This window comes from Halichoerus grypus, chromosome 3 (genome assembly GCF_964656455.1).
Source record: "Halichoerus grypus chromosome 3, mHalGry1.hap1.1, whole genome shotgun sequence".
In the NCBI taxonomy this organism is placed as follows: Eukaryota; Metazoa; Chordata; class Mammalia; order Carnivora; family Phocidae; genus Halichoerus; species Halichoerus grypus.
The window spans coordinates 131,144,258-131,172,193 of NC_135714.1; the positions used below are offsets into that span (position 1 = coordinate 131,144,258).

Sequence of the window (27,936 nt, forward strand, 5' to 3'; positions counted from 1 at the left end):
ATTTTAAAGACTTAGTAAAAAATGTAAAATATTTCATCAATAATTTTAATATTAATTACATGCTGAAATGATAACTTTTAGATATGTTAGGTCAAATACAATATATGATTAACATAATTTTCCTTTTTTTTCTTTGTTTTTTCGATGTTGGTTACTAGAAAAATCTTAATTACATACATGGCTCATGTTATATTTCTATCAGGCAGCGCTAATATAGAGAGAAAATAAGAGGACTAAAACAGAACCTATGGAAACGTAAATTTTGGGGGATTAAAATTTTTAATTTAAAAAGTAATACATCCAAACAGGTTTTTTAAATAACTCCACAGATGAGCATAAAATGAAAAGAGTTTTTCCTGCCACCAGTAATATCACTGGCTTCTTACTTTCTCTTCCAGGGATATGTATACAGATATAAACACATTTAATTCAGGTGGGCTCAGACTATACCCACTGTTCAGTACCTTGCTTTGTTTAATAATAGATTTGAGAAGGCATTTATAAAAACACATAGAGAGCTACTCCACCCTCTAGGCCTCGGTGCCTGGGAGAGCGGGGGCTCTTGCCTCCTCCCTCACTTAACCAGGCACTCTGCCTGGCAGCTCCCTCACCCTGGGGGCTCCTTCTCCTTCCTTGTCTATAGTGACCCGTCGCATTAAGTTTTTGTTCTCTTTGGCTCCTGACATCGCCTATTTGAATTCTCCCAAATCTACCAAATCAAACACTCAGTACCAGGCACTTTAAAAAGGACCCAGGGACTGTATTTGTCTCTGTAATGTGACCGAGACATCCTCCAGGGTAGGAGCTGGTCTTACTTGTCTTTGTCTACTCAGTGCCTAGAATCATCAGCCACAGATTTGGTGCTCCACTAGTGTTTGTAGCATTAGTAAATAAATGGGTGAATGAGTAAAGTACTTCTTTATAATGGAGCTATAAAAGTAAAGATACATGACATGCATCTCCTAGCAAGCAGGCATTTATATAGTCCACTCAGAAAAATGAATAAGATATGGTATGCATTTGATAGAAATCGAATGCTTTTCTCCCATCTTAAAATACTGAAACCTGGAACTATTCAATCATCATGATTACCCTAAATAATGCTAGACTTTTCAAATCAGTATATTCAGCAAATATTTGTTGAGTACCTGTTGGGCACCAAGAAGTACGCTAGGCTCTGAGTACACAATAGTGGATAAAACAGACATGATTCCTGCCTTCATGGAACTTAACACTGGTGAAGTCCAATGGCAGATGCTTGGCGATTTTGCTATTAATTATGATCCACAATAATGACAATGATCGCTTCCCTTTAACGACTGCTTAATATGGGCTATATTCTACACTAAACACTTTATTGACATTGTTTTACTTAGTATGTATTTCCAAAAATGCCATTGGAAGTTACTGACGTCTTTTCTCTTTTTTACATTTTGTAATATACAAGGAATCCGAAGCTTGAGGAAATCAAATGCATTTGTGCTATTCTAGGTGTGTCTAAAGCAAGCGACAGGTGTAGAACTCTCCCTCCTCCTGATCCTGTGATCTTTTGCTAGATCACATTGCATCTTTACAAGGGAACTGTGACCTCACTTAAGGGGATTCAAGGACATTTTTGGTGGTGATCCTCTTAAATAAAAGTAAGGATTTCACATAACTCTTAGTAGCAGTTAACGGATGTGACAAAAACCAAAGATTGTGGTGACCTGTGAGTAGTTGTGCACCCCTATTTGAACATTCAGGTACATGTGTACCAAAACAAGTGTCTTGTCTTCATGTTCTGTAGTGTTTTAAGCCTCATTCTCTGTACTTGTTTCTAACAGACAAAAATTGGATCAGGAAAGTTGATGGGGCCCAAAGGAGTCTCGGTGGACCGCAACGGGCACATCATTGTGGTGGACAACAAAGCGTGCTGCGTGTTTATCTTCCAGCCAAACGGGAAGATAGTCACCAGGTTTGGTAGCCGAGGAAATGGGGACAGGCAGTTTGCAGGTACACTTGATGGTAATATGTAAACCCCCTTTTTTATGCTTCTTCTGCTCACGTTTGCATGATGTTGGAGCATGTGGAAGATGCCTCAATCCCCAGTGTGTTTGCTGGCTTTGGGAAAGATACTGGGGATGAAATCTAAGCGAAAGCATGGTGGGATGCTTCTCAGTGACTCCACCCGCAGTAAGTCGAACTGCAATCCATGCGTGGTTTTCGTCGACAGCAGTGTACAACTCAGAAGTCTAATCTTTGAATATTAATGTTAAGTAAAACATAAATTTTAAGATAAAATATTTTTAAAATTAAAAATGGTTGAGGAACAGTGGCGTACCTCCTAGTTCTCCCTAGCTGTAGCTTTGTCTAAAGAGCTTCTGAATGGGAATTTTCTTTCACCTTCCTAGGTGATGATAAGAGAGCAGGACTTTAGAATATTCAGGAAGGGCAGTTCTGTTACCTCTCTTTTTGGTGTACGCCCTTTGCAAGCACAAGCTTCTTAGTTTTTCACATCTGCAAGAAGAGGCTGAAAGCCGTTTATTACATTTTCTTTTTGAAAGGATGCTCCTGGCATTTGCCAACAATTTGCATCGTCTTCTTTTGTGCCTTGTCTGTGGTGCTGTCAGCTTCTGAACGTCACCCCAAATTACCGAGGATGGGTTTCTGCTCTACTTTTTAAAAAATATTACATATTGGAGTCTTTTTCCTAGGACTGAGAATCACCACATCTTTCCTCAGGGGGACGTGAGGGTCCTGAAAGGATTAAGGTGTCCTCAGGGCAGCTGGCAGGTGTGACTTTCAGACGGTGGCGTGGAGAATGAATTCGGATGCTTACGGCTCGTTCCACTTCATCAGGGCTGCTGGCCCTCTCAGCTTGCTCTAAAGGAAGCCAGATAGACAGTCCCAAGAGTAGAAGGATAGAGCACCCAGGTGATCTCGAGCCAGAGTTCTGGCTGAATGATCTTTCAAGAACAGAGCCTGTCATTCTTTGTTCTTTCTTAAATATCAAATAGGTCAAATTTTGTCACTGCCGTGTTGCTGTAATCATTTTTATTGGACCAGTCGTCACATGTTTTTTTCACCTTTATTGCAGGTCCCCATTTTGCAGCTGTAAATAGCAATAATGAGATTATTGTTACGGATTTCCATAATCATTCTGTCAAGGTACTATCAACACATCAATTATTGTTATCTTTTAACTGCTTTTATTGGGAAATCAGTCTGAGAGAAAATAATATAATACTGACATATATGCACAGGAACTAAAGGAATTAACCTCAAAGAGTAGACTTTGCTGCCCCCTGAGATGCAGGTTTGAATTTGGACACACAGACTTTGAAGAGTCAGAAAATTGAACAGAATAGGATGGTTGATGAGTTTCTTAATTTGAAACGGGCGTAAATGGAGATGACTTAAAAATGAAATTTGAAAAAGCAGTCGCTTGAACTTAGGCAGAACTTTCTGAAGCTTCATAATTGTGGCTATTCAATAAATTAAAACAAGATCACTTTTTCAATTATCTGCATCATCAAACAAAATTTCAAACAAAATTAGATATTAGAACTCTGCTACAACCACAGATTTTGTGGGGGGGATAGCCCTAGTATACATTCCTACAGCTGTTTCATACTTCTTAGAATGTCCTCACACACTGTGTGTTCCCTGGAATACAATGCCTATTCCCCTCCCCGGAACAGTGCGGTACATCTTTCTTACTAGTTGTGGGTGGGGGGGGGGGGGAGAAAGATTTGACTTTTATTGTGAGCCAACCAGGATATATAAAAATGAATCAAAACAAATTTCTCATTTTACTGAAATGAGGAAATGTTTTGTAACATTCTAGACCACGATTCTCAAGGTGTGGTGCATGCCAGGTGGCCATGGGCCCTGCACTGGCAGACATTTTTGTTTTGGGAGTTATATGTTTATTTTTAGGGTTACCTTCTGTTTACATCAAGTGGTACTGGTTTGTACTTAGAGAAGTGATACAAAGTTTTCCTTGTAAGTAAATTAAATTTTTTAAAGTGAGACTTTTTTTTTTTTTTTTTAGATTTTATTTATTGCTTTTATTTGTCAGGGAGAACGAGAGAGAGCACAAGCAGGGGGGAGGAGCAGAGGGAAAAGCAGGCTTCCCACTGAGCAGGGAGTCCAATGCGGGACTTGATCCCAGGACTCTGGGATCATGACGTGAGCTGAAGGCAGATGCTTAACGACTGAGCCACCCAGGCGCCCCTAAAGTGAGGCATTTTTAAAGGAAGGATAAGAAGGAAACAGCATAGGTGGTATACACCAGTGACTGAAGTTTGCACTTAGAGACAACCACTGGGCAACCAAAGTGAAAAATAGTTTGTTCTGGTTGATAACTGGAATAGCTCCGTAGGGATAGGATTTCAACAACTAAAGGTACTCTCTCTGTAGAGTCCTTCACTGCTTCATTTCCCCAGTTTGCCCCCCGAAGGCATCTTTAATCTGGGTAACTGGAAAGATTTTGAGCTTTTTTCCATGGGTACCTAGTCCCTGTGCAAAGACTAGAGCGGTGTGGGCTGTGGTGATGGGGCAGGAGGAGGAGAAGGACGCCCACCATTGCTTACTTCTCAGGCTGCTTCCCGAGTTGCTGCCATAGTGATAGAGCTCTGTCCCCACTCCCCCCACCACCCTCAGTGTCTCTCCCTCCACAGGACCTGTCCTGGTAAAAGGAAGAGGACTGTGGGGAGAGTAGTGGCGGGGAGGAGGGAAACATCAATGAGGCAGGAGGGACTGGGTTCTAGACTGTCCTCCCTGGGGGTTGTAACAGTCTTGTGTGAGGAGAGTAACTAGAGAGGAATAACAGGCTGTTATCACACTTCTAGCCTTCACTCCCTTTATAGAGGAATCATTTAATTCGAGGATATTTAACCAGAAGATAACCCGGGTAGATCAGCAAAGGCCGGCAAACCCCTGGCATAGATGGCAGCCCACCCCCACCGGGAGACAGTCCTATTAATCAAGTTGCTCTTTTCTACTAAGCCCAACTGTGGCCTCAGAGCCTTCCCGTCCCAGTGCTCCAGGCAACCTCTATGAATCAACTGGCATTGGTATGTGGGAGGACTCCTATTTACCAGCCCTGGCTGACAATGTAGAAGGAAATAAAACCTATGTAAGTAATCAAAATGCAAGGCAGATAGCAATAAACTATTTTTTTAAAATAGGTACATATAAAGTTCTATAAGTATCCAGAAGAAAACAAAGAGCAGATTTCTGTGACTATTAGGGAAAACTTCCAAGTGGAGGTGGTATTTGAGGTGAGAGGAATTTTGAAATCAGGAAAGGATTATCAAAGTTACAAAAAACTTGCTGTGAAAACTTGTTATAAAAATCAAAGCTGTAAAAACGATTTTGGCTCATGTATCTGCCTCTTAAAATGTTTTCATCTGAATAATTTATAAGCCATTAAATGATGTTTTAGGTGGGAAAAATAGAAACTATGAGGAAATTTATAATTACTAAGATTCTGAAAACTCTTCCAAAAAATTTCAGTACAGTAGAGGTAGATTATTTTAGCAATCTAAATTCAGTTTTCCTCTTACATAAGAAAACAAGTCTATTTTGTTTTTTCTCTTTGATAGCTGTTGCCATATAGCTTTGATGGAATAGTTGGGCTTTTGTTTCCCATGTAACACTTGGCAGTTAGCAGTGGTTCTGGATTCCAGTCGCTTCTCTTTTGGTCAATGTGCCTATAGGTCAGGGCTAACAAATGGTCTAGTTCCTTAGCTACCTTCAGCATGCATTCTCTTTTCATTGCAAAACAAGTAAGACTAAATTTGGCATTATCAGTCATTCTAAAATAGAGCAGAAGCATTTGAGCCATTTGGATCATGCCAAGGAAAACATACTTACTGAGAGAGATCAGTGCAAACAAACAAAAAGATTATTGGTCAGACTTAATAAGGGAAAGACCAGAGAATAATAGATTGTGTCTTCACCAGCAAGCACACACGCTCATTGGTCTTTAAAACAAGGATGTTTTGTGTGAAAGGAGATAAAAGGAGTCAGGAAAGATTTTTAAACCATAACATCTTAGCAAAGCTGGTTCTTGTCTCATCCTTTCCAAAGAACCAAAGAGGTTGCTTGCTTACTTCGCAAGTTACGTAATTAATTCAAGAAGCAATCATGATTCTTTTTCTTCATCTTAAAGGAAGTTTAGCCTTTAGAGATGGAAGTGTCTCGCTTCGCTTCCCCAATGTACGTAACTAAAAGAAAGAGTCATTTTCATCTTTCATGATCACAGACTTGGCAATAGGAGAATCTGTAAAAGGTCCTGAGATCATTTTCCAATTAGATCTGCACTCGGGTAGAGTGAACTCTCCCTCAGTTCCGCATTGTAGGAACCCTTATTCTCATGGTGCTTTGCGTGTAATACTTTTTGATTTGTTAATGAGTATTTTTACACATGTAGGCTAGATGATAATGGAAACTTAAAATAATATCCTGGAGATATTTCACAACCATTAAGTATTGTCTGAGTCAAGATAAAATCATGCTTACTATAGTCTTATATTTAAACCCATATTAAAAATTTAATTCTCTCCAAATCAATAATCTGTATTTGATACATATAGAGTAACACTCCCTTAATAAGAATAATTAACCACAACAACCCATTGTTTTTCCGTATCAGATATTAGAGAATTTACTGAAGAGTTCTGTTTAGCTTACCACATCTGTCAGCCCCCCTCCCCTCAGTATGCGCCATCCACCAAAGCCTTATGGTCATATAAACTCTCTACTTTAACTAAATATATATTTTGAAAAAAATATATAAAAGCCCTTCTCTTATTCCTCACCTGTGCCATTACACACACACACACGCGTGCACGCACGTGCACATGCACACTTTCCCCTGATGTAAGTGTGAAGTCTAGCCTGCTTTTTCCCATGTTGACTTTGCAAAATGGTAATAAATTCTGAGCATGTGGCGTAACAAAAAGCTCCTAGGTCCTGATCCAACTTTGATCATCCATCCTGTTAGAAATACGATGCCTGTCCTTGAGATTTAGCTATTTATCTAAAGGCAGGAGGAATAATATTGTTGAAAATTACAGCTCCACTTTCTCATCCTACCCTATATTTGTATATATTTTATAATTTATAACGAAAGTATTTTTCATATAAGTATTCAATAACCAGATATAAGCTAGAAATAAGAAGTGATTTAACACAATAAATCAAATTTATATAAGCAGATTGGGGAACCATAAGTGATATGGGGGTCTACTTTGTAGATTTTTTTTTTTTTTTTTTTTTTTTTTTTTTTTTTAGAATGTCTTAAATCATAGGTCTTGTTGTTATAAAATCCTGCTCCAATACATATTTTTTAAAACTCATAATGTTGGCTCAATTGTTTTCAATTTAAAATAAAACCATTTAAAAATATCTCATACAGGTGTTTAATCAGGAGGGAGAATTCATGTTGAAGTTTGGCTCAAATGGAGAAGGAAATGGGCAGTTTAACGCTCCAACAGGTGTAGCAGTGGATTCAAATGGAAACATCATTGTAGCAGACTGGGGAAACAGCAGGATCCAGGTAACTGAAAATGCTAATGTGTTTGTTTAGAGTGATCGTTATTTGTTGAAACTGAAGAATTGGCTGTCTCCCAACTGGAATGTTTTCCATTCTTCATTGGTTAGGTTCTTCATAGACCACAGGTAATCTCACCAGAAGTGCTGAACTAAGAAAGGTGGAGTTAGAAAAAACATCAGCAGGTTACCAGAGTGAAACCCTCTGAAACTGGGAATTTTTAACATGAATCCCATGGACCCCGCAAAGTGTGTGTGGATAGAATTCAAGAGGTCCATTGAACAAAATACTATATTATTATTTCTACTAGCTTCTAACTGAAAACTATCATTTTTTTAAGTGATGAATATAGGCAACATCACAGTACTTTTAGTAATGCCTGTAACTTTGTCACCAAGAGGAATCACAGAAATTTCTATATTATAGTTGCAGAGGTCTTGAATTATCATTTATGCTCATCACTCTTCAAAAATAGTCAATATTAGACCCATCACTATTTCTTGTTACTTTAATGTTTTGGTTAAAAAAGTACACATATTACTATGTTGCAATTTTTTAAATTTTGATAACTATATTTTAATATAATTTTTACCTTTATAACCCCATGTATTTTGTTTTATGCATTTAAAAACATTATTCTGCTGAATAACCTGAATCAAAGGGGAAGTCTCAAAAAAAAATTTAAAAATATATTGGACTGAATGAAAATGCAAATACAGCATATCAAAGTTTGTGGAGTGCAGCTAAGATAATCCTGAGAGGGAGATTTTTTTCCCCAGCTTTACTGAGATATAATTGACATACAATATTATGTAAGTTTAAGATATACAACATGATTTGATACAATTATATGTTGCAAAATGATTACCACCATAGCTTTAGCTAACACCTCCATCACCATCACATTGTTAGCATTTCTTTTTTGTGTGACAACATATAGATCTACCCCTTAGCAACTTTCAAGTACCTAAGACAGTTTTATTAACTATAATCACCACACTATGCATCAGCTCCCCAGAACTTAATCAATTTCTAACTGGAAGTCTATACCCTTTGATCAACTTCTCCCCATTTCCCCCACTCCTCAGCCCTAGTAATCACCATTCTACATGAGAGGGAAATTAATAGCACTAAATGCTTACATTAGAAAGTCAAAAATCAATATTCTGAGCTCCTTCATCAAGAAGCTGGAAAGAGAGGAGCAAAACAAATTGAAAGCAAGCAGAGGGAAGGAAATAGTGAAGATAGGATCAGAAATCAATGAAATGCAAGGCAAACAATAGAGAAAATCAATGAAACAGAAAGTCAGTTCATTGAAAAGATCAATAAAATTGACAAACCTCTAGCAAGATTGATAAAGGAAAGGACACAGAACACCAATATCATTACAGACTCTGCAGGCATATGGAAATTCGGTGAACAATTCTACATGCATAAATTTGACAATTTAGATGAAATGGACCAATTCCTTGAAAAGTAGAAATTCCACAACTCACCCATATAAAATAAGTAATTTGAATACCCCAAAAACTATTAAGGAAATTTAGTTCATAATTTCAAAACTCCCCAGACTCAGGTGGTTTCACTGGTGTATTCTACTAAACCAGGTGAAAGGTATATAGGATTTCTCTATACTATCTTTGCAACTTCCTATGTCCTGTGAATCTATAATTATTTCAAAATTAAAAGTTAACAAAAATGGGGCGCCTGGGTGGCTCAGTCAGTTGAGCATCTGCCTTTGGCTCAGGTCATGATCCTGGAGTCCCGGGATCGAGCCCTTCATCAGGTTCCCTGCTCAGTGGGGAGTCTGCTTCTCCCTCTGACCCTACCCCCTCTCGTTCTCTCCTCCCTCTCTCTCAAATAAATAAATAAAATCTTTTTAAAAAAATAAATAAATAAAAAATAGAAGTTAAAAACAAATTAAATAATAATGAATTTAAATATGTTTTCGTGGTTTAGGAATAATGGTATCATGAATGGCATTTGGCATTTTAGTTGGGTATAAAAAATAATAAAAGTGGTTACCTTCTAGAAAAGAAATATTAAAACACTATTTTGAGAAGGGGTTTGTAGTCTTTGCCAGACATAAAAAAGTATGATTTTTTTTTCTAAATTAAGAACAAAGATTTTGAATCCTCAGGCTAAAGTAAAACTATTCTTTTCTCCCATTTCTCTGTGTAAACACCTGCATGAATCTAAACATACATCTGCAGACAGGGCTATTTATCCTTGCTGATGTGGCCTTGTGCAGAGCTCCTAGGACCTCAGAATGCACTGGTTAAATCTAGCAGCATCCAGATGTCTTTGTGAAGATAGCAGTAGTCAACAGTTTGAATCTGATATAGGTATTTACCTCCCAGAAAAAGGATTGAGGGGCATCTGGCTGGCTCTGTCACTAGAGCATGCGACTCTTGATCTCAGGGTTGTGAGTTCGAGCCCCACATTAGGTGTAGAGATTACTTAAAAAAAAGAAGAAGAAGAAGAAAGATTGAGGCTATAAATATAACTCTAAATGCTTTTATTTCTCTATTATATTTATCTTGCTTAATTATGCCAGCAGACATCTACATTTGAAAGAGGCATTCTCTGTGTGATGGAAAGCCAGAAGCCAGACAGGGAGCTAAGTTCACAAAGCAGTCTGTATAAGACCACAGATGCTAAGCTGTTTGGATTGTGGCCCTCATAAGCACCTGCCTCATCACAACTGCCTTTTAAAACACGTGTGGGCCTAACAGAGTGGTCAAAAGAAACCAGCCTGGGCCTTACGAAGAAGTGTTCCTTTGATTTCATCACAGCAGAAGCTTACAGACCAAAAGACTACTTCATATCCAAATGTACATGGGGCACCTGGGTGACTCAGTCAGTTAAGCCTCTGACTCTTGATTTTGGCTCAAGTCATGATCTCAGGGTTGTGAGATCGAGCCCCCCATGGAGCTCTGCTCTGGGCATGGAGCCTGCTTAAGATTCTGTCTCTCCCTTTCCCCCCCAAAACAAAACAAAACAAAACAAATGTGCATGTGGGATGTCCTGCTGGCTCCGTTGTTAGAGCATGTAACTCTTGATCTTGGGGTTGTGAGTTCAAGCTCCATGTTGGGTGTAGAGATTACTTAAAAATAAAATCTTTAAAAAAAACCCCACAGCTTCATCAAGATAAAAAGCTTTTGCACAGCAAAGGAAACAGTCAACAAAACCAAAAGACAACCGACAGAATGGGAGGAGATATTTGCAAATGACATACCAGATAAAGGGCTAGTATCCAAAGTCTATAAAGAACTTAAGAAACTCAACACCCAAAGAACAAATGATCCAATCAAGAAATGGGCAGAAAACATGAACAGACATTTTTGCAAAGAAGACATCCAAATGGCCAACAGACACATGAAAAAGTGCTCAACATCGCTCAGCATCAGGGAAATCCAAATCAAAACCACAATGAGATACCACCTCACACCAATCAGAATGGCTAAAATTAACAAGCCAGGAAACGACAGATGTTGGCGAGGATGAGGAGAAAGGGGAACCCTCCTACACTGTTGGTGGGAATGCAAGCTAGTGCAGCCACTCTGGAAAAGAGTATGGAGGTTCTTCAAAAAGTTGAAAATAGAGCTACCCTATGACCCAGCAATTGCACTACTGGGTATTTACCCCAAAGATACAAATGTAGGGATCCGAAGGGGCATGTGCACCCCGATGTTTATAGCAGCAATGTCCACAATAGCCAAACTATGGAAAGAGCCTAGATGTCCATCAACAGATGAATGGATAAAGAAGATGTGGTATACATATATATAATGCAATATTATGCAGCCATCAAAAAATGAAATCTTGCCATTTGCAATGACGTGGATGGAACTAGAGGGTATTATGCTGAGTGAAAAAAGTCAATCAGAGAAAGACAATTATCATATGATCTCACTGATATGAGGAATTTGAGAAACAAGACAGAGGATCATAGGGGAAGGGAGGGAAAAATGAAACAAGACAAAACCGGAGGGGGAGACAAACCATCAGAGACTCTTAATCTCAGGAAACAAACTGAGGGTTGCTGGAGTGGTGGGGGGTGGGAGGGATGGGGTGGCTGGGTGATGGACATTGGGGAGGGTATGTGCTATGGTGAGCGCTGTGAATTGTGTAAGACTGATGAATCACAGACCTGTACCCCTGAAACAAATAATACATTATATGTTAATTTAAAAAAAGGAAAAAATAAATAAATAAAACAAAAACAAACCCCACAAATGTACATAGTAAACCACTGACTTCTTATAATTCCTTCTTTTCTGAAAAAAAAAAAAAAGAAGGTCTTTATCTTCTCATTGTATACTATGACTGGCAACCATACCTCTGTGGCCTAGTTGCTGATTTTTCCATTATGATTGGGAATAAAAGAAGGATGTGAGGCTGGAAGGGGGGGAAGTGAAGGCTGAGACTAAGAAACAAGGGTCATTCATTTTCAGGCACCATCGAGGGCTATTCCCCTCAAACTGACCACTGTAAGAATGTAAGTGAGATCTGTTGGCCAATGTCATGCTCCTTGTCAGTGACTCTGGGGAATAGAGAATGAGAGGAGAAAAAGCAAGGTTAAGTAGAGGGAAGGCCTGGATATGTGATAGACCTAAACAAACTTGTGGGCTTACATGCATGCTTTTTCTAAAGATTTATTTATTTTAGAGAGTGAGGGAGGGGCAGAGGGAGAGAGAGTCTTAAGCAGACCCTGTGCTGTGCGCGGAGCCCCACGCGGGGCTTGATCTCACGACCTTGAGATCACCACCTGAGCCGAAACCAACAGTTGGATGCCTAGCCGACTGCCCCCCCCACACTGGGTGCTCCTTGCACACATGCTTTTATATTGAAAATATTAGCATCAAGGGTTTTCTAACTCCTATTTCATCCTATTACTGTAAGTTTTCCTATAACACTCTGACTTTATATTTTTTACAGGTTTTTGACGGAAGTGGGTCATTTTTGTCCTACATTAACACATCTGCTGACCCACTCTACGGCCCCCAAGGCCTGGCCCTAACTTCAGATGGCCATGTTGTGGTTGCAGACTCTGGAAACCACTGTTTCAAGGTCTACCGGTACTTACAGTAATGGCAGGCAGCTGGACAGCCCCTTACAAAGGTCTTGCACTATAAACTGGAATGGATTTCTCGACGCGGGACCAGATTACACTAGACTTTTCATGCTAGAAGGAATCATTGGTGAACTTTCCAAGGTTATTTCTGAATGTAACTATTTCCTTAAAACCTGCATATCTGATTTCTGTAATTCACCTTTTAGGGTTTAAAGAAAAGAAATCCCTTCTACTGAATCTATGGAAACTGCAAAGTTTTACACCTGTGAACTATGGCTTATCGGACAGGGGTTTATGTAGTTGAACTGATTTTGCAAATCAAACAAACACTAAAAAAACACAACAAACTAGAATATTTAAAGGTATTCGTTAATCCTGTGAATGGTAGCTTTTGTGCAGAGCTTCCAAAAACAAAACAAAAACAAAATCTGTTGTAGTTGTATACTTTATTTAACTTCGGTTACAAGACCCGGGGGATCTTCTAACCTCACTTTTACAGTAGGTATTACTCATGTGACATTTTTTGGTTATTGATAACTACATACACATTAGGAAAAAATAAGACTGTCTTGCAAAACCCTCCCAGCTATGATTAGGCAGGCCTCTTGAGTTTAGCACTTAAAAACCACTGAAAATTTCCCATCCTTTCTGGGTTAGATCCAAGATCCTTTTTGTGTGTTCTTTTCACCTTTTCTCTCCTGCTCACCTTGTATCAAAAAACAAAGTCCATTTTCAGGGAAACCTGAAATTCCCAATACTTTGAAAAGCATATTACAATAGCAAATGCTACCTTTTGGTAAACAAACAGCCCCCTCAACTCCAGACTAATGCACTAGAATGTAATCAAGAAAAAGTTAGCCACGTTTTATGTGCCAATGTTCTCACGTGTCTCTCCTCTTCCACTTCCTGAAAGCGAAAGCTTTACCTCCTGCAAAATGTCAGCACATGTAGTAGGACACCAGTATCCTAGGACAGAGAGCCATAAGTTGCCCTTTGGAGGACTGATGGTGTCAACCAAAGGCATGTGATTGATTAATGGTTTCCCCTTAGAAAGCAAGTGTTACCAAAGTCGTGTTATCTCGAGAGCATTACAGGTAAGGGCATGTTATGGTTATTTATCATTGTCTAATGAATAGTAGAGGCATTAAAGGACTATGTATACATGATTAGGGTAAGGTAGAATGTATCACATATATATATATATATATAGCTGAATCTTTGGTGTATTGAAATAGGCAGCACTCTGAAAGACAGAAGCATTGTCCAGCACATTCCTTTACTGCGCAGTTTAAAGCCGTCCTCGTAGAGTAAGCCCTAAAACAGGTTTAATTTTCACCATTTTCCAGTAATGATGATATCGGCTGACTTTCATAGTCAGAAAATGGCCTTCTGTGCTTTCAAAAACAACAAAACAAAAACAGGTCGAAAGAAAAAGAAACGTTGAACTTGAGTTACATTTAATTTAAGTATACATGCGTTTGGAGAAATGTGAAGAATAATTTAGTCAGTTGTTAATCTGTCATTGATACTGTAAAATAAGATGTGGTCTGTTTCCACTGTTTAATTTTCTACTCAGTTCTACCAAATAGGATGTCATGTTTGGCATTTTTGATAATGACTTTGGGATCTTTTTCACTGAAAGCACCTTAGAACTGTACTATAAGAAAACATTTCCCGTACGTCTAATGATATGTGATGTTTATTGCTTATTAATTTATAATTTAGTCGTTCTCTTATATAGGACTTTTTTAAATTGAGAAGGAAAATCTAGCTATTTCCAGTTGTCTGTCAAATTTATTATGCCCAAATCAACCTCTGAAAGAAAATTTTTCAGGAAGATTTACATTTAAGTTTACCTTTCTTCTTCTTCTTTTTTTTTTAGTTAGGTAGAGCTTTCAAAATATTTGAGACTATGACAGAGTTATAAAATTCAATGACATTTTTTAGAATGTTAAACTAAGATACTGTTTCCTAACATCAGCAAACCGAGTCTTTGAATGTAAACATTTGTATTTAATGAGCGCTTCCTAGGTGCCAGGCACTATTCCCGGGACTGGGGAAACAGCGATGGATCAAACAGACAGAAATCCCTGCCTGCTTGGAGCTTACACTCGAGGGAGGAATTTCATTTTGCCATTTAATAACATTTTGCATTCAAGATAAGCTAGACTCTTGATAGCTCCTAGACTATTTAGAAGAAAACTTTTTAAATTGGTTAAATTAATTTTAGTTTATTTTCACAAGTAAAAATGGCTTCCTATTTAGATTCTGTTCACAGGCTGTTGGTCTTAAGACTAGTTTACTTAAGAGAGTTTTTTTGCACAACATTGAAATTGTATTTGTGAATTTAGAAGTTAACCAGCCATCATACCATAACAGGCTGGATAGCTCAATAATAGGTTGCATACAAGGCTAATTTTTTTTTTTATCTGTCAATATTGGCACAAACTGGAATGGAAGAATAGATACTTTGATTCAGACCTGTTCCACTATCTGTTACTAAAACACATGCTATGGGCACTCCAAGAAACACTGTATTTTTCCCCAAAAATATGTAATCATGTATGTTAAAGCATAGATAACATTTCACATTTGGATACTTAGGAGCATTTACTGTATTTCTTAGGAAGTGTATTTGAGCGGGGGGAAAGTGCTGCTGATAAGATACGAGTAGACAAGATTTTAATGAAATTTTGGCAACATTCTATGGGAAATGGTTCCTGGTAAACTGAGAAGGATATTAAAATAAGTGACTTTTTTTCCCGGAGCTATCATTATTGTTTGATTTTTCTTTGTCAAGTGTACAGAACCTGTCATACATTCATGATAAGTAGCACTGAAAAATTACCCATTCAAATGTCCCCTGGGCACTTAATGGCAACAGATTGCCAGTTCGAATGTAAAGGTCAGTGACAATGCATTCCTGCCCGATACAGACCTCCGCTGCCGGACTCTGGGGGACGTAGTCACTTGACCGTCCAGAAACACATGAATAAAAAGCCGTTATGACTGTTCACCATTGTTTTAAAGGTACTTAGTATCTCGATCAAACTTTAGTCTCCAGTAACTAAACAAGTCCCCAAGTTTCCTTATTTTCATTTACACTTTGACTAGATTTGAGACAAAGAAATACTACAGGTCATGCAACTAGAAGGCACTTGCTTCCACTACTAAATATACAGGGTATGTCCTCACTTGGAGTTAACTGGAATAGCAGCACGGTAGCAAGTGTCTCCGGAGCCTTCCCACTGGAGGATTCACATAAATGCTTTGGTAATACCTTCTGAGTGAATTAGAGGAAATAGCAAATGAACGTTAGGTACTGTGCGGATTACTTCAAATGGGAAAAACCTTTTTGTACATTTGGACTCTATAGTATCCTCCCTGTTCATCAGCTTCTGAAGAGGGAGGAGTATTTTTAGTTTAATAATTTAAAAAAAAGACCTTTCCAGGTAGGAAAAAATTGAAGCTATTTGCTGCAAACTTCATCTAATTTTGCTTAAAGTCGAAAGTCGTGATACTGTTGCATTCTGTCAATGTTGCAGGGTTTTAAACTTTACAATTATTTTAATATTTTTGATAACTAGGAATCTAGTATTGCCATAAAGGAAACTAAGTGCCCATTAAAGATTTGTTTGGTATAAATAAATGATTTTTTTGTTTTGTTTTAAATGACAGTAAGCTACAAATCATGATGTTAATCTTAAAACTTTCTGAAGATGAACTGTGTGGCAGTGATTGTGTGGTCTGTTTGTGGAGAATGTATGAAAGCTATTCATATTCTAAAATAGATTAATAAATCGGCTATGTTGTCCCAATGAATGTACAGCACGTCCATTAACTTTCGAAAGCAACACAGCCTTAAACTCAATGCTTTTGCTTTATGACATGGGAATGTTCTGTCATCAACAGAGTGTATTCTTGTAATAGAATTCTTTATATCATTCTCAATTCTATTGCCTTTCGATCCTATGTATGAGTATTAAGGGTTTTTGCTTCCTTTTTTTTCTTTTTAAAGTTTGTACATTCCATCTCTCTAGGTCTGTTTCATACGTTGTGTGTATAGAACACTAAGTCTTGCGCTCTCTGACGTTGATACTGATATATTCTCATTTGTTCTTTTATGAATCGAAATGCTGACTGCCTATTTAAAGAAAAGAATGAACGCTGTGCATCAAAGTGTTTGTATGTTCGTAGCTACATATGTACCACAGTATTTTGGATGCTTTAGTCTACAATAAAACTTTAAATTAATTCTGTCTTGAAACATAGGAGAAACAAGATTCATGTGTATATCTTCACCATGCACAAAATATCAGATCATTATAATAAAGCTTGTTTTCTCCATTTCCAGGGTGAATGTTTATTTATTTTACATAGTTTTCTTTTTTAGTAAAGGGAAATGAAGAAATTTTCTAGAATATGTGGCAGATATCAATACCTCAACCAAACTGTTTAGTTAAATTAGTAAAATTTTTGTCATTTATGATACCAATAATCTGGTTAGCATTTAGGACGTATCTTAGATAGGAATTTGGAAAACCATGACAGGTATGCCTAGCACATATATTTAGAAGGTCAAATAGACCAAAATCACTATGCTTCAAGAATCACAAGGGGGACCTTCTAGAAATCATGGCAGTCACATTTCAAGGGGGTAAAGAACTAGAAAGGGACTGCACCATAACTACTGTCTATAGGGTCCACAATTTAACTAAAATTAATTATAAGAAACATTCTTATATTACATCAAGCTGATGGCCAAGCATTTCAAGCAGTACTCACAACATCTAAAGAATATGTCGGACAGTCCTCTGGAGGTTCTTCTGTTGCAAAGGAACCTGATGCTGGATGCACAAACCATGGGCTGTCACTACGTCCTATCCTTTCAAAGAAGTTAGTTTCCATCTTTCTTAAGTCGAAAAAAATTTAAATTGGTCTCTATTCATAATGTCAAAGTTGTCATCTTAATGCCACTTACACACAAGCCAGCATGTTCCCTATGAGACTTGAAGATAGATATAGCTCTCAATCTTGAGTGGTGTGTGGATTTGATACTTGGTCTTTTGTTCTATAAAGGACCCTTGTCCTTCTTCATTGATTGTAAACAAATCATAGCCTCACATATATGCACACAGCTTTTTTTTTCCTGATGTATTTATAGGCTTTTTGATTTTTCATTAAGTCTGTGATTTATATTTTGCTGTGATGGAATGAATACTAAAATTTATCTTTTGAGTATCCTTTGTGAACAATGGAGGATCCAACAAAAATCTCTTATTTTGTTTTTTCAAAGATTAAAAAAAATCTATAATAGATTCTAAGTCTAGAAGAGGTGAGTAAGTCAGTCTTGGAAGGAGAGATGTAACAGAAATGAGAACAAGGCCAAACGGGACGCTGCCAACTAGTAACTGTGAATATTAGTATTCTTGAATCCTGCTTCTATTCTTCATTTATTTTTTCTTTTAACCAAGCAGGCACCATTGCCATCTTGGGCTCTTTGGAAGTTTTCAGAAGCAGAGAGTGTGGCATTCCTGATAGAAGCCAGTTGCCCCACATTTAAGCATATCTCAAATTGTCCTTTGAGGACTCCTTTCACATAAAGCCAGATGCACCCCTTTCCAGAGCAGACAAGTTCAATTAAAGCTGCGTTTTATTTGCCTAAGCAAAGAGGCAGGAAGGGTAGATGACATTCTATCCTCTACCCAACCCTACTGTCTTTTGTTGTCATTGCTGTTGTCATTGGCCCTGCAGATTCTTTGCCTACAAGGAGGGATGTGTACTTCTCAGATGCTGCAAATATTTATTTACCATTCTTAAAAACCCATATACTACATCTGTCTGCCCCATAATATTGCAAAACTTGGAGTGTCTCAAGATATCTGTTAAGAGATAAACTGAGGCATATTAAGAATTTTAAGAGTTTGAGCAAAATCAGTTCTAATCAGGAGGTGCCAAATCAGAAGTGGATAGGAGTGCTCTGCCAACAGGAGCCAGGGGAATGACTTACATAGAGAAAGTACAGAACCAAAGAAATTCTTTGATGGCGGCTGTTGTTGTTGCTCATTGGTTGTCTTTAGCATTTTGATTTCCTAACCTTGAGGTATTTATGGGCTTAGATTGTGGTTTGCCCGTGTAGGCTGCCGCAGCATTAGGCCACACAATAGAGTCTAATGGCTTCCTTGTTTAATAACACATCTGAATGGTATATAAGATAACTTCAAAATTCCACTGGTGAGAAAAATAAATGAGAAAGCACTACTCAGTACAATTAAGATTTTACTAAAGTAAATATCCTTTGATTTTTCATCTGAAAACCATATCTAGTTATCCCTAAGTCAACAAAGAGATAGTGTTCTTAAATACCTGGTATATTTATTTAATACACATTTACTGAGTGTTTACCATATGTTGGGCACTGTGCTAGGTCTTGGTGATATGGAAATGGTTGGCTTAACCTCTGCCACAGAAAGGAGTCTGATATTACAGGGAAGCTGTCCAAGAAAACAGTTCTAAAATGAATGTGGGGTGCTATAAACCTGCAGAGTGCTATAGCATACCACAGAAGGGACCCTCTCTGCTCTGCGGTGGGAGTGGGGAAACACAGAAAAAGATTCCTGAAGGCTACATCTGAACTGTCTAAAGGGGGGTAAGAGTAAGCCAAGTGAAGAAGGGCCGCTCCTCATGGAGGGACAGGTATGGCAGTCTGAAAGCCGACTAAGACAAGCCTTCCCACAAATGTTACCTTTATGATTTTTGTCAAATCTAGATATCACCAGGGCCATTACTTAATATTTTTCTTAAATATCACTTTCATTTTTTCTGACAGGCCTATTTCATCCATATCTAGAGCAATGCATGAGAAATCTAGAGTATAATGTGTTGCTTATGCTTTTTCTAGTACATATTAAAACATGTATTAAATGGCTACCCATTTACTATCTTAAAATCATCTGATGTACAATCATATCGTACTGTAATGCACTCTCGGGAAAACTAAATTAATGGAACTCTACGCAATCAATATATCCCTTCTTCGCTTCCGTTTCTTAAAGAAGCAATAGGAGATACAAATTCCCACTTTAGATGCCTCTCTTTATGCTTTCAGTAAAACTAGTATACTTTAAATTGGTTCAAAATCACGTACAATAATTTTCAAAATAATTGACAAGTCTGAGTTAATTCTGTAGCACCTTTAGGCTAAGGGGCCCGAGCTTTAGACCCGAATCCCCATCTACTGTCAGGTCCTGAGGTAGCAGGTTTTCGACAGATTTCATTTGAAATTCGTTCTCGTTTATTTAAAAAACAACAAACAAATATACAAGCCTAAGAGAAAACCAAACATACAAAGGGATTTTCAAAAACTGGGAAAGCAGTGGAGAGAGGCTGCAGAGAAGAGGGGTAAAATTAGGAGAGAGAAGGAAGTCCGCCCCAGACTGGGCGCATCCAGGTGGATGGACGGTAGCGCTTCCTTCCCCAGGGTCAAACCGCCTCTATTTTCTAAGGCCAACTTAGGCCGGTTTCTGCAGCGCGGAGATAACGCGCACTAAAGTGAGGGCTCAAGACTTTCTAAAAAAAAAGAGAAAAAAGGAGTCACATTCTACCCCAGGGAGAAGAGGTGCGTGCAACGCAGAGACCCGACGCGCCGAACCCCCAGCCCTCCCGGCTCCCCCGGCAGCCCCCGGCCCTCCCAGGCCGGCCGCTCGGCACAGCCGCCAGGGGTCGCCGCGCGCCGTCGGGGCGGAGGTCGGCCTCCCTCCCCCCGCCTCCCTCCCACCTCGTCCTCGTCGCTGCTCCGCCCCGCGGCGCTGTCGGCGCCAAAATCAAACCCGCCTGGGCCCGCCCCGCCCCTCGCCTCGCGCGCAAGCCCGGCCGCCGGAAGACCCGCCGCCAGCGTCATGGTAAGAGCTGAGGCCACGCTCGCGGGTCCCGCGCCTCCCCAGTCTCTGGGCCACAGGGCCCCTCGGCACTGTGGGGCCCCGACGGGCTTCGGGGGCTTGGCTCCCCTGCAGGGGCCGCCAGGTGGACGCGGCCGGATCCCGGAGGCTGGGGCGCGCGCGGCCCCGGAGCCCGCGACCCCTACGCCTCTGGGCCTCCCCGCGCTGTCCCCGGAGCACACCCGAGAAGCGTTCGCGGACGTGACCCGAGTGTCTCACAAACTCAGCGACCAGTCAGAGCACGAGTCGCCTCAGAACCAGAGCCCCAGGCTCCCGGGATTCGGCCGCCAAAGCTGCAGCCCCTTAGGAAGTACCGGGAAGGGTGTGAGCGAGGCGGGCCGACGCCTTGGATGTTAATGGCTCTTGTTTTTTGACAAATGAGGGGTGCCATGTATTGTAGTTTGTAGAGCACGTTTCTGAATGGCTCACGATTTCAGAAGTAACCTAGCGAGTAACTTGAAAATCCGTTGCTTTTTTACGAAAGGGCAGGAATGGATGCCGTTTTGTGCTTCGGACTGCTAGTTGGTAGGGAGTTGGTTCCTTTATTAGGGAAGCACTGAGTTAGCTTTCCTTGCTTGCCACGATAGGTTAAGTCCTGGTGAGATTCCACATCGACCTTTCTATCTTGGTGAATTTAATGTCTTCCACCTCGTCGAATCATTTTCATAAACCTTCAGTTTCATGTCATTTTTTCTGCTGCTGTTGGCAGAGAATCAACGTCTAATTAGATTGGTCTAAGATTTTAATATCTTAATTTAGTTAAGTGGCCGTTATTTTGCTGGGCAAGGATCTAGGTTGTACGGTATTTATTTGAAGATACTTGTCCAGATGTAATTACAACTGATAACGGCTTCTTTGTGGTTAAACTAACAACGCAGCCACCTGGGCATAAAATGGTCTCAGACGCAACAGGACCACACTTAAATCTGTTACCAGTGCTGCGTGATTGCGTGTTTCCCGTAGTTACTGGCCTAGTACAACTGAGAACTATGAGCACAAATGCATTAACTTTATCCTTTTACCTAATCTCTCTTTACATGTGAATCACCTTCTAATAGTGGTAATATGCTGTTAACTATTTTCAGATGCTTACCTCCGATAATGAAGAAACATGAAATAAATTAGAATAAAACTTTGAGATACATCCAGTTTTTTTAATGTATGCTCAAGAAGTAAGTTTAGTGTTATGTTGACCAAAGACAAACCTTTGTTCTCTTTCCTGATTATGAATTAGTAGCTGTTTGTTTTGATTTGGTTAGGCTTCGTGAATAAAGTTATTATAAATCCAGGCGTATTTTTGGAATTGGAGGAATGCAGTGTACTCTGCCACTTTTGAGGGCAACAGATATCATCTATTTTTAATTTTTCAAAGTTTTATTGTAATTGGTAAACAGGGTTGATTTTAGGAATCCTGTAACTCCTAATTGGAGAAGGTTCCTTAGATGTATGGTTTTATTAAGTGGTTTAAAATACAGGTTTCTCCCACTCTTTGAAAGTAGTGTTCCTATGAAGCCTTTCATAATCTGAGGTGGCAATAAGGTGAAGAAGCAATTATTAATTTATATGGAAAAAAATTTTGAGCATTCCTAGACCCAAAAAAATAACTTCTTAGGCTTAAAAAAAATAATTTTTTTTTTTCCTGTCAGGCTTTTCATGATACCTTAGGACACATCTTGCTAACAGATGCACAGAATAAAATGAGGTACTGCACAGTTCAAAGCCGTGGTGGCTTATGCTTGAGATGCCGAATGTAGTTCCCAGGGAAGGAGCGTGGCGGAGCCATTCCTAAAACAAATGCTGAACACTCTTTTCGCTTTTTGCCTTTTTTCATACAAGTGAAAATGCTCTTAAGATTTCTTTTGAGTAGTGAAAACAGGTACTAATGTAGGTCTTCTGAAAAGTGGGGATAGCCGGGAAGCTTTGTTGTTCTCAGGTCAAGTCTTGAGTCCCCTTACTTACTAATTTGAATGCATCTTTAACTTACGTTGTCAGCAGATTTTCTTTAATGTTAAGTATTAAATGAGACCTTGTTGATTTTTTTGGAGAAATTTCTAAATATGAATTAGCATGGCATCCTTTTACATTAGTTATTTTAATTCTGGCCATGATACTGTCCTACTGTGGTTAATTATAAAAACTATTTCTAGTCATAAAAGAGGCTAATGAATAAATTAACCTGAAAACAAAGTAAATGGATATTACAGCTCATCCATATTTCTTGAGTGACTTTCATAGCTACTGAACTGATAGGAGCTTTCCTAAAACTGTGTGCCTCCTGGACACTAGACTCTCCTCATTGTTTGCTTCTGGGTGGCAGATTCTTGTGGGACCCATGAGTCTCTCCAGGGAGCTTTTTAATAATACCAAAACATTCGGAGCCTTTCCTAAAGCTTTGGATCTGTTTTCCACTGATGCAGCCACAGACTAAAGTTCTAAAGGGATCCTCACTACCCCACAGTGCCCCTGACCCACCTCTAGATTCTGGGGTGTGAAGAGCAGTGTTCTCAATCCTGGGGCCAGTTAAAGCACCTGGAGAGGCTTTTAAAAACATGCGTGCCCAGGCCCAGGCCCAGGCCCGGTCTCAGAGATTCTCATTCAATTCATATGGCATGTGCCTTGGCATCAGTATTTTTTAAAAGCTCTTGAGATGATTCTAATGGCAGTTTGAAACCCACCGGACTAGAGAAATGAGCCAAAAGAGCCTTCTTAACTGGGTGTCAATTTCATGCTTGGTTTATTCTGACACTGCTGAGGCCAGTGCGAAAGGAGGCTAATTAAAGCAGTATTGAATGCTGGCTCTGGACTCTGGGTTTGGGGAAATAGATCTGTATGTTTTCTTGGAGCTTGCCTGCCTGAGATTTCTGTGATTTATCTCTCCAAGAAAGGCAGTAAATGGTTATCACAGAAGTCTTTATTATTAATTTACCCTGTGTTGTATTTATGGTAGTGCGGTGGGTGTTGTGGGATTTGGGAGTCTTGAACAGTCTCAAATTTTAGGGTTAGGGCTTTAGATAAATGGCCTTGAGGTCAAGGGCTGGCCTTTGTGTCTGCTCTAATCTAGTACTAAGCTTTAGGAAGGCAAGGGCGGTGCACGTTCTGAAGAAGTTTTCAATCGGCTGAGAAAGACAAGTATACCAATTGATTTGATTAAGGTGTGTTCTGGGAACACATGGAATGACACTCAGACTGGTCTGTGAGCTCATGGAAGCCCTTTTACAGAATGCTTAAACTAAGTCTTGGGAGACTTTTTGGAGTTTTGAATAGTCAAGAGGAGCAGGTGTTTTAGATGGAACAGTTTTTTAAAGACACAGATGGGAAAGAGCATGCGGGGAGCGGAGAATTACAAGTACAGATCTTCTTTGGGACACCTGTGTGGCTCAGTCGGTTAAATGTCTGACTTCAGCTCAGGTCATGATCCTGGGGTCCTGGTAACGAGTCCTGCATCGGGCTTCCTGCTCAGCGGGAAGCCTGCTTCTTCCTCTGCCTGCTGCTTCCCCTGCTTGTGCTGTCTCCCTCTCTCTCTCTCTCTCTCTCTCTCTAGCAAATAGTACATAAAATCTATCAAAAAAAAAAAAAGTACAGATCTACCTCAACTTACAGTGGAGTTACACAGTGATAAGCCCATTGTAAGCTGAAAATATCAGTTAAATCAAAAATGCATTTAATACACCTAACTTATGGAACATCATAGCTTACTTTAACCATGCTCAGAACACTTAGACGTCAGCTTCTGGCTGGGCCAAAGCATCTTGAGAGAAAGCCTATTTTATAATAAAGTATTGAATGTCTCATGTAACTTGTTGAAACTGTACTGAAGGTGAAAAACAGAATGGTTGTGTGGGTACAGAATGGTTGTAAGTGTTGTGTACCTCATGGTCCCGTGGCTGCTCAGCATCATGAGAGTATTGTACCACCTGTCACCAGCCGGGAAAAGATTCAAATTCAAAATTCGAAGTATGGTTTCTACTGAATGTGTATTGCTTTCACACCATCATAAAGTTGAAAAAGTTAAACGATGGCAAGTCAGGGACTGTCTAGTTTTTGTATTACAGCTCAAGTTGCTTAACTCTCCCTGTTACGGTAAAATTTGAGGTGGAGAGTGGTATCTGTGAGAGGTAGATTGGGGTCAGGTGATAAAGGGCCTTGTATATCACTGTAGAGTGATTGGATACTTCTGGAATGGTTCAGAGCCACTGAAGGCTTTTAAGCAAGGGAGAAGCATGGTTAGATTTGCTTCTGGGCAGGGTGGAATGTGAACTTAGAGGGTGAGACAAAGTATGGCCAGAGGGCTTGCCTACCGGTGTGTTGCAGGAGACAACACGTAATGAAGGCCTGAACTGAGGTCGGGGTTGTAGGGATGGAGCAGACAGGGTGGATTTGAGAAATAGTTAAGCACTAAAATTGGCAGAACTTGGTGATTGGTCTGATGTGGAGTAAGAGGGGTGAAGGAACGTGGGATGACCGCCAGGCCTCTGGCTTGGCTAACAAGGGTATCTAACTGAGCTCAAGATCTAGAACAGCAGGTTTGGGGAGTAGATGTGGGAGAAGAAGAGTTCAGTTTAAACCCTCTGAGTTTGAAGTCTGTCCAGCAGACAGGTAGATACTTGAGATGGAAGCTCAGGAGCATACTTCAGAGGCTGATGTAAAGATTTCAGCATAAGTGTTAGTTAAAACGGTAAAGGCAGAAGAGATCGCAGAAAAGGTGTGAGGAGATGAGGGGATCAATAGAGAACCCTGGGGGAACTGCAGTGTTTGAGAGCGGACAGACGAAAAAGAGAAATACCCACTTTATGCCTTCTTATTTTGCCCATACAACTCATCAAGGAACACCTAATAATTTTATTGCCGAGAAAATGAGTTAGTGGGTTTGTAGGCTGTGTAAGTAGAATAAAGACTCGTGTACCCTGCTTTGTATTCAGAATGGCAATTTCAAATCCTTTTCCCCATCTATTGTAGACTTTTCATTTTCTGACGGAGTATTTGGTTAGACAGGCTCAGTCTTTGTGTTTTATGTCTACTTTTTTAGGTGGTGTAAAGTGTTTCAAATTCTTGCTAAACAGTTTATGTTGCCTCATAATCTGGTGTGATTTTTGAGAAAGATGCGGATCATTTAAACATTAGTGTGGAATTCTCTATTAGAGATGATAGTTCTCTCTTTTGTTCTTTTCTGTGAATCTTCACTTGAGGGAATTTGGCTTTTTTAAAAAAAATTTTGTATTTCACCTTTATGTATATATTCTAAATACAATATATAGTAAAATTCATTATCAACAGATTTTAGTTACATGTTAATTATCTTAATTTTAAATTGGCTGAACTGTAATTATAGAATAATGGTAACCTGCAGTAGGCTTCCACTTTCTACTTGGATAGGTTTTTCCATCCTCCAGCCTACCCTCCACAATGCTACTAAATGTCATCTTACTAAAATATAACTCTAATCTTGTCACTCTCCTGCTTTACACATTGCTCAGTAGCTTCTCCTTGTCTAGAATAACGGACATGCCCTTGGGCTGGACAGTCAGCCTCCCATGATCTGGCCCAAGACAACCTTTCTCACTTTACCTGCCATTCCCTCTCCATGTACCACACAGCAGTCATCCCTTGAGTGCTTGTCTTTCTGGAGCATTCCATGTACTTCCGTAACATCGTGCCTGTGTGTGGTCTGCCTGGGACACCTTCTCACCATTTCTCAACTTGACAAAATCCTTTTTGTCTCTAGCCTTCCTACATAGCCCTCAGCCTTCCCCAGGGTGGAATTCATTTTGTCCTTGGTAGCAATTTGTGCAATGACCTTTTCATCGTTTATTAGTTATGTCTATTTTCTCTGTGAGGTTGTAAGTCTTTTGAAGATAAATACAGTGACTTATCATTGGATCATTTGATAAATACTGAATTTCTATAAACTGCCAGGCTCTATCTCAACCACAGTTCTTATTACTACACCGGCAGCACCAATCACAAGACTTGGCATGTAGCAGTTAAAACTGAGTCTTTAGAGTTATCAAACCCATTGGCAGACAAGACCATAACATTTCAGATAATGTTTCAGACCAAGTTGTTTTAAAATACAGTGTCTTGGGGCACCCGGGTGGCTCAGTTGGTGAAGCGTCTGCCTTTGGCTCAGGTTATGATCCCGGGGTCCTGGGATCGAGCCCCGCATCAGGCTCTCTGTTCAGTGGGGAGCCTGCTTTTCCCTCTCCCTCTGCCTGCTGCTCTGCCTATCTGTGCTCTCTCTATGTCTCTGTCAAATAAATTAATAAATAAAATCTTTAAAAATAAATAAAATGCAGTGTCTTTTTTTTTTAATGCAGTGTTTACTTTTTTACTTTTGTGCTTTAGTCAAAGAAAAAAGGACTGAGTGCAGAGGAGAAGAGAGCCCGCATGATGGAAATATTTTTTGAGACGGTGAGTTGTTTTCTATAAGATTTTTAGTATTTTATGTAATTTTCTCCTTAAGTGTATGTCATTCAGTGTTTAATTGTACCTTTTTCATTAGATATCAATGCTGATCAATTACCTGAAGAATGGATAAAATTCTGCATTTTTTTATTTCTGTGAAGCTATGGAGTAAGAAAGAACCCTACCCCAATGTTCACTTCTGTCCAGAATGATCTTTCTGAAGCATATATTTGATTGTGTCCCCTTTCTGCCTGGAAATGATAATATTGACATCTACTGATTGCTTCCTAGGTGCCAATCATTGTTCTGACCACTTAGTGTAGGTTATCTGATTCCATCCTTTTTAATTCTGAGATCAGTACTGTTATGATCCTCATTCTACAGATGAGGACGTCTGAGGCATAGCCTAAGATACCACCCTGGATCTCAAAAAATAAAAGTGGTAGTACTAGGATTCAAATCCCGGGAGGACCATCTGATTTTAGAGGCAGTGCTAAATGCTGCCTCTTTACGTTGATAAATCTGTCTGTAGTGTAACACATACATCATGGTACATAGGCCACTGTAATTTGTTCCAGATATTTGTACCTTCCACTAACAGGAAATATGTTTGAAGTTTCAGGTCCTAAGTGGCAGAGCCAGGATTCAAACCCAGGCACCTGGCTCTAGAGGCTGTTTCCTTTACTATTTTGCTATACATAGCGTTTTTTTTTTTTTTCTTTTTGCTTCCAGGTTCAAGTCTAAATCTTAGGCCTACAAAAAACACTAACTTCAACTTCCTGTGTCTTAGCTTAATACTTGATAGGACCTTCAAAGTCTAGTCTGGCCCCAACCTACTGACTACTTTCATTATATACAGGTGTGAAGAAGTTGGGAGAAAATGGCAAAGTGGAATATGAAATTAATAAGATAATAATAATACTTGACATTTTCATTTCGATAATGCAGATTTTCAGCAAAACATTCTGGGGACCTTTGTT

General features: G+C 39.4%; 2 protein-coding genes across 10 annotated transcripts in view; both read left to right on the forward strand.

The window, feature by feature from the left end:
• TRIM2 (tripartite motif containing 2) overlaps positions 1-16,964 on the forward strand; it is a 172,797-nt gene extending 155,833 nt beyond the window's left edge. For 8 of the 9 annotated variants that reach the window (XM_036103600.2, XM_036103594.2, XM_036103597.2 and 5 more), the window contains exons 9-12: positions 1,824-2,004; positions 3,077-3,147; positions 7,406-7,546; positions 12,482-16,964. In XM_036103600.2, coding sequence (XP_035959493.1) covers positions 1,824-2,004; positions 3,077-3,147; positions 7,406-7,546; positions 12,482-12,634 — 546 coding nt within the window. In that variant the 3' untranslated portion in view covers positions 12,635-16,964. The remainder of the gene's footprint in view (positions 1-1,823; positions 2,005-3,076; positions 3,148-7,405; positions 7,547-12,481) is intronic. The other variant, XM_036103593.2, reaches the window with a different exon arrangement.
• Positions 16,965-20,493: 3,529 nt separating this feature from the next.
• The window catches only part of MND1 (meiotic nuclear divisions 1), a 66,626-nt gene continuing 59,183 nt past the window's right edge, over positions 20,494-27,936 (forward strand). Inside the window, exons 1-2 of the mRNA XM_078068215.1 lie at positions 20,494-20,518; positions 26,897-26,962. Of these exons, the coding sequence (XP_077924341.1) occupies positions 20,516-20,518; positions 26,897-26,962 (69 nt within the window). The 5' untranslated portion in view covers positions 20,494-20,515. The remainder of the gene's footprint in view (positions 20,519-26,896; positions 26,963-27,936) is intronic.